At 33.5% G+C, this 15,513-nt stretch overlaps 2 protein-coding genes and 1 long non-coding RNA gene across 4 annotated transcripts in view; 2 read left to right on the forward strand and 1 right to left on the reverse strand.

Moving 5' to 3' along the window:
• The window catches only part of LOC145630736 (uncharacterized), a 92,583-nt gene that overhangs the window by 56,010 nt on the left and 21,060 nt on the right, over positions 1–15,513 (forward strand). The gene's annotated exons all lie outside the window — the stretch shown is intronic.
• Positions 1,595–15,513, forward strand: part of LOC145632104 (bidirectional sugar transporter SWEET17-like) — a 29,179-nt gene continuing 15,260 nt past the window's right edge. Inside the window, exons 1-4 of one of the 2 annotated variants that reach the window (XM_081684391.1) lie at positions 1,595–1,939; positions 2,224–2,260; positions 2,356–2,563; positions 3,934–4,095. In XM_081684391.1, coding sequence (XP_081540517.1) covers positions 1,903–1,939; positions 2,224–2,260; positions 2,356–2,563; positions 3,934–4,095 — 444 coding nt within the window. In that variant the 5' untranslated portion in view covers positions 1,595–1,902. The remainder of the gene's footprint in view (positions 1,940–2,223; positions 2,261–2,355; positions 2,564–3,933; positions 4,096–15,513) is intronic. The other variant, XM_081684390.1, reaches the window with a different exon arrangement.
• Positions 12,146–14,870, reverse strand: LOC145632105 (uncharacterized). Its single transcript, XR_014112484.1, has 2 exons — positions 14,353–14,870; positions 12,146–13,514 (listed from the first exon to the last, which is right to left on the reverse strand). It is a non-coding gene; the product is annotated as an uncharacterized LOC145632105 (long non-coding RNA).

Raw genomic sequence — 15,513 nt, forward strand, 5'->3', positions numbered from 1 at the left:
GGAGAACCAATACAAACCCTGTCTCACGGTACAAGGAGAACTAATATATCTAGTCTCACGAGACACAAGACATCCGATTTTATTTATTTATTTATTTATATATTTTTTTTATTAAATATTGCGTCAAGCATAACGCTATTTAATTTCTTCATCTCCAAAGATGTGTTATAGTGGAGGAAGTCCACTCACATACTCCCCAAAAAAAATTCACAAACACATATATGATGATTAGTCACGTGTACCAAAAAAAAATAAAAAATAAAAAATTTAAAAAGTATTAATATTGCATAGCGAAAGCAAATAGGAAATAGAATAGCCTTTTATTACTCAGCACCAATAGCATCAACTGGAAGAACTTCTGGAGATACCCAGGAAGTCCTTGGCAGAAAATCTTGCTTTGGAAGATCTACAAAGGTGCCTTACCAGTGGGCAGTAAGAGAAAAAAGAGAGGGCTAGGGAATTCCCACCATTGTTTACTGTGTAATATGGATTTTGAAAATGATAAGGGCCATCTGGAAACTCTAGAACATCTTTTTAGGGACTGTAGTTTTGATTGCCACGTTTGGAAGGGCTGCAGATTGGGCATCAATGCTGCTCACCAGTTTAACATCCTTATAGAAAATTGGATCCAAAATTGGCAAAATATCCTGTGTGACAGGAAGAGGGGCCTAGAGGAGAGTCATAGCTTGTTCCTTGCTGGGCTAGAAAGTATCTGGGAAGCAAGGAATAACTTGGTTTTCAGGGGTAATAAGCAAGACGCAGAGACAACGATTAAACTCATGGAGTATAAGGTTAAGGCATATAGGAATAGCAACAGCAGCAATGTGAAAGAGTTTAGTGCAGGTACAGACGTACAGTTGATGACTATCCACCAGAGTTTGAGGCAGAGATCAACAACAGGAACTCTCATCATCTCGAGGAAAGAATCTTTCTGATTGCAGGAAACAGTGAGTGTGCCACTGCTACTCTAGATAATCAGCACTCTAAATGCAGGAGCAGGACGCATTGGAGCTGGAAGCTCACAGGACCTACTGACAGCAGTGCAAGAGTGGAGAGGGTCGTGCAGCAGGGCGCTTCAAGTTCAATGATGGATGCTATGCTAAGTGGAATTACAACAGCTCTGAGACAGAAATTTTGGCATATAGAAGCAAATGCCCCAAGCAACAACCTTGCCAAATGGTTACAGGAAGAAAATGCAGGACTCTACCATGCTCGTGATAAAGTTCATAAAATAAAAAAAAACTTCTACCTAGGCTGCATTGTTTTAGTATTAATAGTTGTAAGTTTAATGGGGACTAGTCCTGTTTCAATGGCTGTTAAAAAAATAATAATAAAAAAAAAAATAAAAAATCTAATCTAATAGGAAACAATTTTTTTAAAAAAATACTACCAAAACTAAATATCCTAAAGATATATTCACTAAATAATATCTTAACATAAGATAATCTAATATAATATTCTCTTAATAATAACGATATAGAAAATATCACACAAATATTTTCCGATATCTCTAACAAATAAGAGTCGTTTATTAAAAAAAATAATAACAAATAAACTTGAAAATGATTGCCATTAAATCAAAATTACAAAAACTAAAAAAAAGACATCCGTCTACTTGAAAAAAGCAATTATAATAGCCATAAAAAAGGTGATCCGTAAGTTTTTTGTAAATTTCCAGCAAGTGTCATTCTGTTAAATGTGTTAAAACTCATTTTTTACTTGAAATTTATTTTTCATCATACTTACTCCTATATTCAAGTTTCTTTATTCTGTTTTTATGCAGCTACCATCTTTTTCCTCATCCAAATTTCCCTTTTAAAACCAACAAACTTTTTTATGTTTATTGTTTTTTTTTTTTCTGAAAACATTCAACTTAAACCCAAATAAATTTCCTCTCAGATAATGGATTCTTGGGTAGTTTCACTCTTTGGGAGCCTAGGTGAGACCGTGAGAACATAACTCTACAAACTCTATTTCCTCCTTGCTCTTAATTTATTTCTCACAATACCAGTTCAAATTACGCTATCATCTATCAAATGTAACAACTTATTCGAATCAAACAAATGGTGGAAGAACCCTCTTTATTTTTTTTTTCTAAATGTTTGTTGGAATGAGTACATTGATATGTCTCTAAGCAACATTTTCTCTTATTTGCAAGAAACTTGTGTAAAATGATATGTAATCAATTAACATAACTATTCTCTTATTTTCGTTTTGTTTTAGGATCTATTTTGTCAGTTTTGCAGTACGTCTCTCCTGTGTAAGCTCTTTAATAATTCATTTTTTCTTATAAAATTAGTTATTATATATAACCGTTGGTAAATGTAATTAACAATGTTTTGTGTATTTTTGCAGACCAACGTTTTATAGGATAGTGAAGAACAAATCAACAGAAGAATTTGAAAGCTTACCATACATATGCACAGTCTTAAACTCGTGCTTATGGACTTACTACGGCATCATTAAGCCGGATTCGTTTGTTTATATTGTCAATGGATTTGGAGCTGCCCTCGAAGCCATTTATGTGCTCCTTTTCATCCATTATGCACCGCCTAAAAAGAAAGTATGTACTACTTTTATGTCCTAAATCTTTGAGAATAAATTTTTTTTTTATTTTTATATTTTTGGTTTAAAAAGACATTTGATTTTCTCATCGGTACAATTTTCATTTAAAACTTGAGTGTTTCTAGGAAGAATATGTAATTTCTTTTCCTTATTTACATTTGTGAAATGGACTCATATTTCAAAAGGGTTGATTAGTTAGTCATGGGAGTTAGTTAGGCTAATCTCTGACCTTATTCTTGCAATATGTATGGTGAATTGTTTTTTACTATTACTTTCATTCCATCACATTAACGTTTTTATATTCATATACTTTGACAATATTTCATACGCCATATATGTAGTTAAAAGTAAATATTAATAAAAGGAAATTTTGCAAAAAAATCACATATTTATTTATTTATTATTATTATTTTATTTATTTTTTTTTTTTTTTTTGCATATAATCAGTTTTTAAAAATGTTGCAAAATACCACCAATTTTAAAAATTTTATTGCAAATTACCACTTTTTTAGCCAAATTTATCAATTCTTTTACATTGAATTTCACAAAGGGTTTACTGCGAGAGCTCTTCTTGGATTTTAGATCCAGTCTTAGCGTCCGTCCTTCTCCCGCTTATACTGCGGGGGTGTGATAGAGATTACTAAAAGAGAATCTTGTCATAGGATATATTTGTGTATATAGGATATATTTGTGAATATATCCTTATCTTATTGTGTTTGTAACTCTATATATTTGATAAATGGAATACACTCCAGGCTAAGGAGTTTTTATCATATTCTAGCAGTGGTAAGTTGCAACAAAATTTTTAAAAATGGTGGTTTTTTGCAATATTTTTTTTTAAAAGGTGGTTAAATATAAAAAACAAGATTTAAAAAGTGATTTTTTTGCAAAATTTCTTTAATAAAATATACATTAAACCGATTCAAATAAGATCCCACGTGAATATGCTTTATCGTATCTATAAACCATAGATATGAGTCAAAGCGTGATGTGTGAATAGTGTAAAAGTCAAATGGTGTCAACTAAAAAAATGGAGAAAATATCTTTTAGGCATGCTACTTTTAGGACGTGGTTAAAAAAAGTTAAACACGAGCTAAGCTATAAAATTTAACTATAGCAACTTATTACTTTCTTCTTATCGGTGGTAGAATTTGTCAATTAATTTATTCATTTACCTACTCTAATATTTTTCTTAATGTGTGTGTAAAAGTGATGTGTTGCAAGTAAATAAAAACATAAGAAGTATAATATAGAGATGTTTTCACATTTTGTTTCCCTACAAAGTGTGCACGTGAAATAGAGCATTATATATCTTGTTTCCCCTACAAATTTCAATCTGAATTGAACTTATAACGTTGATTGTTGCAGGCCAGAACAGCCGTTATTGCTATCATATTAAACGTAGGCATATTCGGCGGGGCGGTTCTAGCAACATACTACGGAGTGGACGATCGATTTCGTGCCCAAGTAGTCGGGATGCTGTGTTTAACCCCAATGGTTGCTATGTATGCTTCTCCTCTTGCTGTTTTGGTAAGTTATGTCAAAAAATATTGATCCTTTTTAACACTTGCATTAATTTTCCATCTTTCACTCTCTCGATAATTTTACTCTCCACTTGATCATATGTAGGCCGTTCAATTCATATCTGCTCTTGTTAGTTGGTCCAAATTTCGTGGACCTTAAGACTTAAGTCCTTAATTGATGTATATTACTATGTCATGCGCAACTAATTTGCAAAAAAAATTCAACTCCCACCAACTAATAGGCACATGTTTTAAATCATGATTAACAGTATATAAACTACTTTATTAATCAATTGGTTAAACAATTTTTATTCTCCATAATACCATTATGTTTAAATTTTTCCATCATTAATTTAATACAAAGTATGAGTAATAAAAAAAAATTGTGATTGACTCATTAAACCTCATGTTTATAATTACATATGTTAGCGAAAGTTAGTTAATTTTTCATTACTAAGAACCAGATCCTTTTTGGGTTGTGTTAAATGATCCAAATAGTTTTTCAACTTGTTGAGATTAGATAGATCGAACCTTCAGTTTATTAAATATTAATTAGTTTCAACTTTCAATTACTCAACAAATAAAAGGAAATTTTTTTTTTCCCTGTTATAAAATCAAGTTAAACAGCTAACAATTTAAACATACTCGATATCTGATTTGGTCACACACCGACACCTAATTGAAAATATCCACTATAAGTTTTTTTTTTTTTTTTTTTTTTTTTTTTTTTTTTTTTTTTCTCCCACTTTTTTGTTCATATTTAAGTTGGATGAAAATTTACATATCAACGTAGTGCTAAGAGCATTAAAGTTTAAATTTGGATTTGGGCTTTTTGGGTTTAAATGGAATTATGCATGGCCAAATGGTCCAATATATACCGCCTGATGCATACGTTGTTTAGGATTTTTTAAGCTCTACGTCAATATCCAACGATGAATCATGATTATGATATAATATTGATGACATAAAACATCAATAATTGAGGTAAGATTAATAAGATTGCAATTATTGAAAGGGGCTACCAATGTAACCAATCGATTATAGCAAATTGCTTGCAACTTACTAATAATGACAAGATGTAGTGACTGGAATATGAATGGGATTAGATTAGATAGGTCTCCATCTTTTTACTCCTTAGCCACTTACGTTGTTCTTGTAGTACGTTTTTAGAGTTAGAGTCAAGTTGACCCATCAATATCATAGAAAAATGGATGTAAGAATTTAAAGCATGCATCAACTTGCTTAATAAAGAAAAATGATTGCCAACTTGTCTACTTGTGCCAATATACTATTTTAGACAATTTTACCATGGGGCTCAACTTGTCTGAGGAAGCCCAATTTCAAAACGGTTTGACAGTTCGGTATTAAATCGGGTCGGTTTGAAATCGATTTAAGTGTCTCGCAGGTCGGTTTCAGTTTGGTTTAAATAATTATCGATTTGATTCGGTTTCAGTTTATTTTTGAGCGGTTTTAATTCGGTTCGGGTTTTAAACAGTCCGGGTAGTAAATGGTTCGGTGCTGACGAGTCGCGGTTTGTTAATGGTTCGGTGTAAACGGTTTTTATCCCGGTTCGAACAGTTTCAGGTTGGAAACAGTTTCGGGTTAGAAACAGTTCGGTTCTTTTTCGGTTCAGTTTATAACTAGTTCAGTTCTTTTTCGATTCAGTTTGTAACTAGTTCGGTTCTTTTTTGGTTCAGTTTATAACCGGTTCGGTTCTTCTACGGTTTAACGTTATTCGGATCGTTCCATTTCGAGTTTACTAAATTACGGTTTGAGTCATGACAGGGTAAAGTCGTATCCCCAAATCAAAAGTAATTCCTAAATCCTCTAACTAATGTAGATAGGGAAGTAGGGTCGAATCCACAGAAAAACGGATCTTTCTATTCCTAATTAACTAATATAATCTAGATTATGAGGTAACCAATATTTATATTTGAATAATGAACTAACTACGGAGATCAAGAATAAGGAGAAAAATAATAAGAAGAAGGCCTAGGGTCACAGGTTCACCAATAATTAATATTCTGGGATAAGACATAATAATTAATAATTAACATTGCACAAATAACATGATTAGCAGACTCTCGCTATTTATTAATCAACATAGATCTAACAGAGGCTCTCGCAATTTACTAGATCTAAGTTCCTATTAAAATTAGCCTTCAATATTAAATTAACATCTGCTCGATTCATCAATTCAATATTGCTAAACATTCACAATCAAATTACATCTGCTCGATTCATAATCTAATTGCAAAGAATTAAAACAATTCAATAAGAAATTATCATGCAATACCAATAATCAATAATAACAAATTATCCCTTCATATTAATTATGGATCCCCATAAACCCTAGAACTAAACTACTCACACATAATAGAAACTAAACTAAACAAAGTGATTAAACAAGACATGAGAAAAGGAATGAAATAAACAACTAAGATTAAGAGAAGAGAAATCGTTACCAAAATAAATCTGGAATTAAGAGTAGATTAAGAACAAAGGTTTAAGAGAAAGAAATCTAAGAAAACAATTAAGAGAGTAAAAGAAAGAGTAAAAAGAGAGAGAGAGAGAGTAAAAACGTATTACATAGGAGTATTTATACTCCGTACAAATCCTAAACTAAAAACAAACTAAAACGACGCTAATCGTCTCCTAATAATTACACGCGCCCGATCGGGCGAGGCATCGCCCGATCGAGCGCGCCTTTTTGCTTTTCAATACGCTTCTCGCGCGCCCGGCCGGGCGCGTCACTGGGCGCCGACCTTAGCTTCTCCCGCCCGGCCAGGCGCGCCTCCGGGCGCCAGCCTTTTTGGCCGGGCGGCTCTCTTGGGCCACTATTTGGACTACGATTGGGCTTCAATTTTTCGGGCCAATCTGGGTTTCCTCTTCCGGTCTTGAATACTCGGTCCAAATGCCCCGGTATCACCTATACCGAGCCCTTAATCACCGGTTCGATGGCTTTAACCGGCCCTGGGCTATAAAATCTGGTCGTGTTTCTCCAGTGCTCGTGATTGCTCCAAAATATATCAGGAAAATACTCCAAAAGTGTAATTCCCTGCAAAAGTCAACCAAATCTACGAAAACACTAGAAAACACCAATTAGTAATAAAAGTGGCTCTAAAGAGCCAAAAACACTACTAATTATGACTAAGGGACGGGGGTAAAATACTATATAAAATAGACACATCAAGTCGGTTTTCGATTTCAAAAAATTGATTGTTTATCGAGTCGTCTGGATTCGGGCAGTTAAATGTTTTTGGTTTGAAATTTGATAGTACTTGCTAACCATTTGTTAGTTAACAAGTTTTATATTAAGTCGAGACTTCATCATTTCTTAAATAGGAATCATATTATATACAAATTCTCATTGATTTTGTAAATACATATCATGTTCTATTTCATGTTTAGCCATACAGATCTTGCTAGTTTGTAGCCAATTCGTTTATAAGCGGTCCGGTTCATAAAACGATTCGGTTTGCAAGCGGTTCAATTAATAAACGGTTTGGTTTATATACAGTTCGGTGCAAACAGGTCGCGGGTTGTTAAAGGTTCGGTGTAAACGGTTTTTATCACTGTAGGGAATATTTCAAGCGTTATCCCTAGCTTGAACCCCATTGTGATCATACACTTAAGTACGGTGGCTTCCAAAGGGAAAGAAGATAGAGCAAAAGAGTCGCCAACAAGTTTTAGGAACTTGTAAACCGTTCACGAGGTGAAGGTTACACCCCTTAACGATCCAAGAGATCGTCAACTCCAATAGGTCAGGAACCATGACTAGTAGTTCGGGGATGAAGGTACAAATCCAACCTAAAAGAGATTGAACATGCCCTAACAATAGGCCTCTACTTTATTCTGAATCGTATTCATGTGCGCTTTCTGACTAACATGCAATCATTAGGATTAACCCTGAACCTGTTTATCTATGTTGGTTGAATATTAATGCACAAACAAAACTATTATTGGCGTCACTTGAATTATAATCACATTAACCCTAAACAAGATTATTAATTATCTTATTAAGCATGATTACAAGCACAAATTTCCCTTTAAACATGCATAAAAGGTGTGATCAAGAAATAATAATAAATATAATCAAGCAACATAATAATAATAATAATAATAATAATAATAATAATAATAATAATAATAATAATAATAATAATAATAATAATAATAAAATAAAAATAATCATAATTATAATAATTAAAACAATCATGTTAAAGCATAATAATAGCAAGATCCTAAGCATGATACTAATAAGATTAATAACAAACCCTAGCATGTCACTAAATATCAAAGATTAAATATTTAGCCCTAACATGATACTAACATGAATATTAGGAAGAAAAATAGGAAGCATCATAAAAATCATCATTGTCATATTTGATATTAGAAATTATAGTTGTTACCCTAAACATGATACTAGGAACCATAATAACAATCTAAGCATGATTTCTATATCATAATATCAATTAATCAATTAAAGCACTTACTTGGATGTCTCGTACCTCTTTCTAATAACAAAATAAACGCGTTAGTAACTTCAAGGAAAATATATAATAAACAATTAAATTAAATAATTGAAATAGAAATTTGGGACCAAACCATCAGAAATTAAAACCTTTCACGTCTGGACGAAGGCAGCTTCGAATATGGCTAGGTGTTTCTAAATCTTATAAATGCGGAATTTTGTATGCAAAAAGCTAGTTTAGAAAAGAGAGAGAGAGTAATCAAGAGATTCTTGATGAGAGTTGGTGATTTTTTGATGATAAAAAACGGAGGTTTTAGGAGGCTATTTATAGAGAAAATCAGTCGGATGTCTCTTCCTTCATTGCATCGAGCCACAAATTTCTCTCATCAGATGACAGTACTTCCTGATAACTCTCTGGCTCACTATCTTCTGTAACAAGAATGTACTCTGAGCTTGGATACTTTGTTAAAGGTTTACGCTCTCTGGTTGTCCTTCGAACATGTGTATCCTCCACTTGAGGGGTAGGTTGCTCCCCTTCCTCATGAAGCTCTTCTTCATCAGATGAAGACTCACCGTGATCTGAAACATCATCATAATCATGAACTGGTACATCCCCGCCATCAGGTTGTACCTCACCAACATCATCAGGCATCACATCAACAACGACTTAGCGCCAGACGCCAGACGCTTAGGTTAGCGCCAGACGCCAAGCATTAGCGCCAGGCGCTAATCCTGTCGTTAGGTGCTAGAAATCAGTTTCACGTGTTTTCTTAATTTTGATAAAATTTAGCCGTACAGAAAGGCAAAATCGTATTTTCCTTAAAAGCACTTCTTTTATTTTGATTAAAACTCTAAAAAGTCAATTAAAGTCAATTTATCAATGCTAATTAAATTAGGAATGAAAAGAACCTTCTAGAAGAATCTAGAAGACTAAAATCAATTCTAATTTCATTAGGAATGTTAAATCAATATTAGGCCCTCCTCTAGATCATTGGGCCGCACATAAATATCAAACCGGGCCCAGTTTAGTAATTTGGCCATAACTTCCTCATTATTCATCGGAATTGGGCTTATAATATATCGTTGAAAAGCTCTTTTCAAGCCCCATCCAACTATTCTATTATTGGACCCTTTCCATGGACCAAACCAAACTGGATTGGCTGTTTTCGTAAAATAGGTTTTCAAAAACAAAGAGAAAGAAAAGAAATAAAACTAACCGCAACACTAGACTTTCCGCACTTTCACTTCATTCGATTATGATTCGACGTAAAAGGTACTCATCACTGGATTTGGTTTTGGGGAGACACAAATGGATGTCTACAATCTTGGTTCAAATGATTTCGGGTTAGAAACAGTTAGGTTCTTTTTCGGTTTGGTTTGATTTCAGTTCGGTTTAGAAGTGGTTCGGTTCATTAACGGGTTCGGTTCTTATACGGTGTAACATTATTCGGATCGGTTCGGTTTCGGATTCATTCACATACGGTTCGGGTCGGTTTCAAAAAAACGGTTTTTAATCGGTTCAGTTCTCATTTGGGTCGGTTTGTTTTGGACAGTTAAACAGTTTCGGTTTGAAATTTGACATCACTACCCACTTTATCACATTAATAAAGTTATAAACCAATTTAGTACATCAAACAGCAAAATTATAAATAATTTGATAAATTTTGCCATTCAACATGATATTTTTCGTATTTATAACAATACATGTGGAGCCCGTCCCTAATAAAAGTAGTTCATATAATTACATTTTTGCCACAAATTGTATTTTTCTAACTTATCTAGTAAGGGATGTCATCAACGATCAAATACTAAAGTAGATTGTGAAAATAAAATAACCTTCATTTCATAATAATTAACACAGACACACTTGTCAATGTAAATATTTACACTCAATATAATAGTTTAAGTTACCAAAAATTAATTCGTATAAGAAAGTAATTATTATATACAATTTTTGCGCCAAATAACCCTTAGTAATTTATTAATTCATCATATAATCATGAAACCTTTTGAATTCACTATATATCTCCAAGTTTAACAACAGTGTAACCAAATGTTTAATGACTAACGAACTTCAACTCTGTTACTCGTAATTATTAAGGGTTCACTGTGCCACTTGGCATCATGTGGTCGGTTCTTTTATAAATTACTTAATTAGTTATGAACCATTAAAAAATTAAAAAAAATTGGAAAAAAAAAATAGCCAGCCTACCTCCACTGCCCAGCACCTACCCCCACCCCACCTTGCCGATGTTAAGACCCCACTCCCATGCGCCAGCGGGTCACCACTCCCCTACCATCGACGCTTGCCTTCCTCCTAAACCACCACACAACCACCAGTTAAACCCCTCTAAAAAACTCAAAATCCTTTTTTTAAAAAAAAAACCCTCCCTTGCCACTAAAAAAATCTCAATCGCCTCTACCTCCCAATTCCCCAAAACCCTAACGGGTAGAGTTTTTAAGGGTGGTGGAGAGGCGATTGGGGTTTTGTACTGGTTGGGGAGGGTCTTTTATTGAGGATTATGAGTTTTTATGGTTTTTTTTCGAAGGGTAGTGTGGTGGTTTAGGGGGAAGGAGGAGGGATAATTTCAAGGCAGCAGTGGGGGAGGGGAGTCTTTGCACCGGCAGTGTGGGGGCGGGACCAGGTAGGGAGCTGAGTGGCGGTGGTGGGTGGGGAGGTAGGCTCACTGGGTTTTTCTTAAGATTTTTTTAATTATTTTTATATATCTTTTGTTTTTTTTTTATTTAATCAAAATAAAATTGAAAATTAAAATATGTCATATGACATAATTAACCCTTAATAACTAACGGAGTTGACGTTTGTCAGTCATTTGGGTATTTAGTGACATTGTTGTTAAGCTCGGGGGTATATGGTGAATTTGAAAAGTTTGATAGGTATACGGTGAATTAACGAATTACTCAGTGATATTTGATGAAAAAAACCGTATTATATAAATTTATAATAACATCCTTCCTTTAAAAAAAATAATTTAAAAAATCACCACTCACCTTGTTGAGTGTGTATATTATAAATGAATCACTTTCGGTAACTTAAGTTTATACCAAATTTTATTATTTTGTTCTTTTCCTTCAATACCCAACCAGTCAACCACATATATTTAATCATTTATTTGTCTCTTTTTGATGGTAAATAATAAATAATGAACATTTGTTATTACATTGTGAAAAAAATTATGCATTTTTCTCTTCCCTTTTTTTTCTTACAAAATCTTCGTGATAACTATTTATAATTACAGTACTTTTTTTGTGACTATGCTTTTTTTGGTGTGGGTAGCCACACCGTGCGGCAAGCTGACACACACCAAAACACGAACCAAATTATCCCTAACCGACTAAGTAACCCCTGACTGTCCGTGTGACCTCTGACCGATCGAGTAACCCGAACCACACAACCCTTGATTGGGTAACCCTGTAACACCCCAATAATTCTCTCTTAAAAACCCGTGAGAAACTTGTATACAACCTGAACAATTTCAAGAGAATTACTGGTGTGCTACCGCCACGTGTTCAAACGTTAAGGCTATCTCAAAAATTAGCAGCGGAAAACCAAAACAGTTTTAAATAAACCTCAAAACAAAGGAATTAAATCAAAATAAGTATTACAAGTTGGAACCATTAAGGCCCTTATTCAAAACCCAATAAAAGTAGTAAGTGTTTAAATTCAGAGTCCTAATAACTTCAAACTCAAAATAATTAGCGTCAACTAAAAACAAATTAAATTAAATTCAAACTTTGCAAAATAAATAATATGGAAACAACCAACTCTCTACTCAAGATCCCACAACCCTGATGAATGCTGCATGTGTAAGAACCTGTGGTTATTCTGCTCCCCAATATTACAAGTGTAAAAATTGGATCATCACAGGGTCATTGAAAGGCGAAGGCCATGACCAAAGAAAGACACACACAAAAGCACGCAGTCAGCAAAGCTGAGTACATACAAGCTGCGAAAACGAATTGAGAGAATACCTAACATGCTACTAATATTCAAGCACAAGCATCATTAAATATAGACTCAATTCACGACTCGATTCACAAATTTATTAAGACCTCACTATTTAATATTAACTGACTCATTTATTTATTTCATTGGATTTAGCAATAGACAAGGTTGTCCAACCCATGTCCCATTTGGAACATCAATAAAGAAAAACCCCATGCCTCCTTTCGGAAACATCAATAAACATCCAACGACCACGGGCGCGACTCCGTGACCGTAGTTAGTATGAGATCTCACCTAACTCCTAGTTTTAGAAAAATAATATTTGAAAGAAGAGACTCGTAGATCAGACGGCCTCGAGAAAAGTACACGGCTAATACCCCATGTACCCCAACCCCTGATTGTCATTACTCCAGAAGTGCACCAATCCAGAGTTTTATTGCTCATCCATCTTGCACTTTACGTGATTTACAGGTTTAAACTCGGTGATGACTCCTATGCATAACAATACAATCAATCCAATTCAATCAAGTAAAACAACTTTTCAATTTCAATTCTTGATTTATTAGTGGTAAGAAACATTTATTATTTATTCCATTACTACCTCGGTGTATAAACACCTTGAGTGCATAAGGCACCCCAAAACCTTAACCTCGTCTTACAAGACTTGAATTTCTCCTTTACTCATCCTGTTTACATAATCCTGAACGAGTAATAATTTGATCTTTACACCAAACACATACCTTTGCCTTTAAGCGCACCTTGCATAAATAAAGCACAAATAATACTTGCATTATAAACTAGTGCACATCATTTGAAATTCACAATGTATAACCAGACAATTTAACCCAGTCAATCCTATACATGATACTAAGTTCTCGATCCGTCCTTAAACATGCACCTACAAGCAAGGTTTCGTATCTTGTACGTACCTTGTGTAAACAATCCGGTTGGCCACTTTAAAACTAGAAGTCGCCTTCTACAAAGTCCTCTCCTAAACCAAACAATTAGGAATAAATCAATACCAAAGCAATTAAAATTACAGCAATACTAAACTACTTTAAAACCTCTTAAATTACCAAAACAAAGTCTTTAGATTGTCCCCAAAAATCAAAGTTAGTAATATAACATCCCAACTTTAAGTTTACATGTTAGAGTTATGAAAATATAGTGTTTTATATCAAATTACAGCAACTTTGAAATAGGTAATTAAATCTGGAATTTTGTTTTAAATATATAAAATAACCCCATAAGCATAATTGCTTGAAATAGTCATTATATAGCAAGTTAGTGTGTTAAAAACCCAAGAATATATCAATTCAATGCAATTAGAGGCTTCAAAGTAAAAGGTATAAAATCTGAAAATTTTTATTAAGATTAGAATATAAAGTTCAAAGCTTTTTCAATCACAAAATACCCACAATAAATATTTTATAGGTTTAGAAGCATAAAAACATGAAATTAACACTACTAATCCATAAAAATTGAAACTTTATTAAATCTGAAAATTAATATACAACCAAAATAATCATACTTTGACATACTTTGAACATAGAATGATTAGGTAATTTGTTTAGTACGTTATTAAGCCTTTAAAACATGAAAAATCAACACTTTAAACCCTAAATTTATACATACCCAAATCTGAAAATTAATATAATACTTTAAACATGTTAAAACCCATAAATTTATAATCTTTTGTAATTTATACATACTATTAAAGCCTAATAACAATAATTTTATAATTGAAATCAAATAAAAATTGAATCTTTAAATCAAAATAACAAGAATAAAGGAAGAGAAATAAGGGGAAGGAGAAGAGGGGCAACTACTGTAGCTGCGGTGGCTGGGCAAAGGTCGACGGCGAACAGGTGGTGGCCGGAGTGGTGGTTCGTCGGCGGGGCAGCAGCAGCAGTTCGAGCTTCAAGGGTTTTTTTTTTTTTTTTTTTTTTTTTTTTTTTTTTTTTGTGAATGTCGTGAAGAGGAGGAAGGGAAGTGAGGGGTTTTCCTCTTTTTGTTTTTTTTTTATTTCACGTAGAAAGGAGAAAGAGAAGTTTGAGGGCTTTTTTTTTTTTTTTTTGTAGAAGTATGGGCTTGACTTCCTAATCCAAGTAGAATTAGGATTGTTGTTTGGGCTTGAGTAAGTTAGTGTGTTAGACCACTAAGCTTAAAAGAGAGTTTTGATTACAACCAAAACTTAATAGTTTTAGTTTGAAAATAATTAAAATCTTATTACTTTACCTCAAATAAAATTCATACTTATAAAATAAGAAAAATATAAAAGTATTTATAAAATAAATACTAAATAAATACGTTATTATTAAATTAAAAATACGGGGGATTACAATCTACCCCTCTTAAAAGAAGTTTCGCCCTCGAAACTTAACCCAAAACCATAATTTTCCAAAATCGTTCAAACTTTTTGTGTTTTGTATTGCTGTAAATTGCTTGATCCTCAACATGTATACTCAACCATCTGAACTTTGTACTCAATAAACTCATATTTGGCCAAAGTTTACATAATTTTATTGTATGTAAACGCACTAATGATGCATAATGATAACTAAAACATGCAAAAACGTGCAAGATCAAGCAATAAATGGTATAATTAGGGTAAAAGCGCGCGAAATTACATCACAATCTTCCCCCCTCAAAAGAAAAGAGTTACGCCCTCGTAACTCACCTCGTCAAACAACTCGGGATATTTGTTTTTCATTTCTTCCTCGGCCTCCCAAGTAGCCTCTTCGTACTCCTGGTTTGACCAAAGGACTTTCACTATCTTTACATCTTTGTTTCTAGTACTACGCACCTTGTGGTCTAGTATCTTGACTGGTCTTTCTTCATAAGTTAGAGACTCGTCTAGTTGAATAGTCTCCGGCTGCAAAACATGGGTTTCACTAGGCACATACTTTTTCAGTTGGGAAATGTGGAATATATCATGCATTTTCTCGAACTCCATTGGCAAAGCCAATTTGTAAGCCACTTTCCCC

Source organism: Chenopodium album, chromosome 5 (genome assembly GCF_948465745.1).
Source record: "Chenopodium album chromosome 5, dcCheAlbu1.1, whole genome shotgun sequence".
Classification (NCBI taxonomy): domain Eukaryota; kingdom Viridiplantae; phylum Streptophyta; class Magnoliopsida; order Caryophyllales; family Amaranthaceae; genus Chenopodium; species Chenopodium album.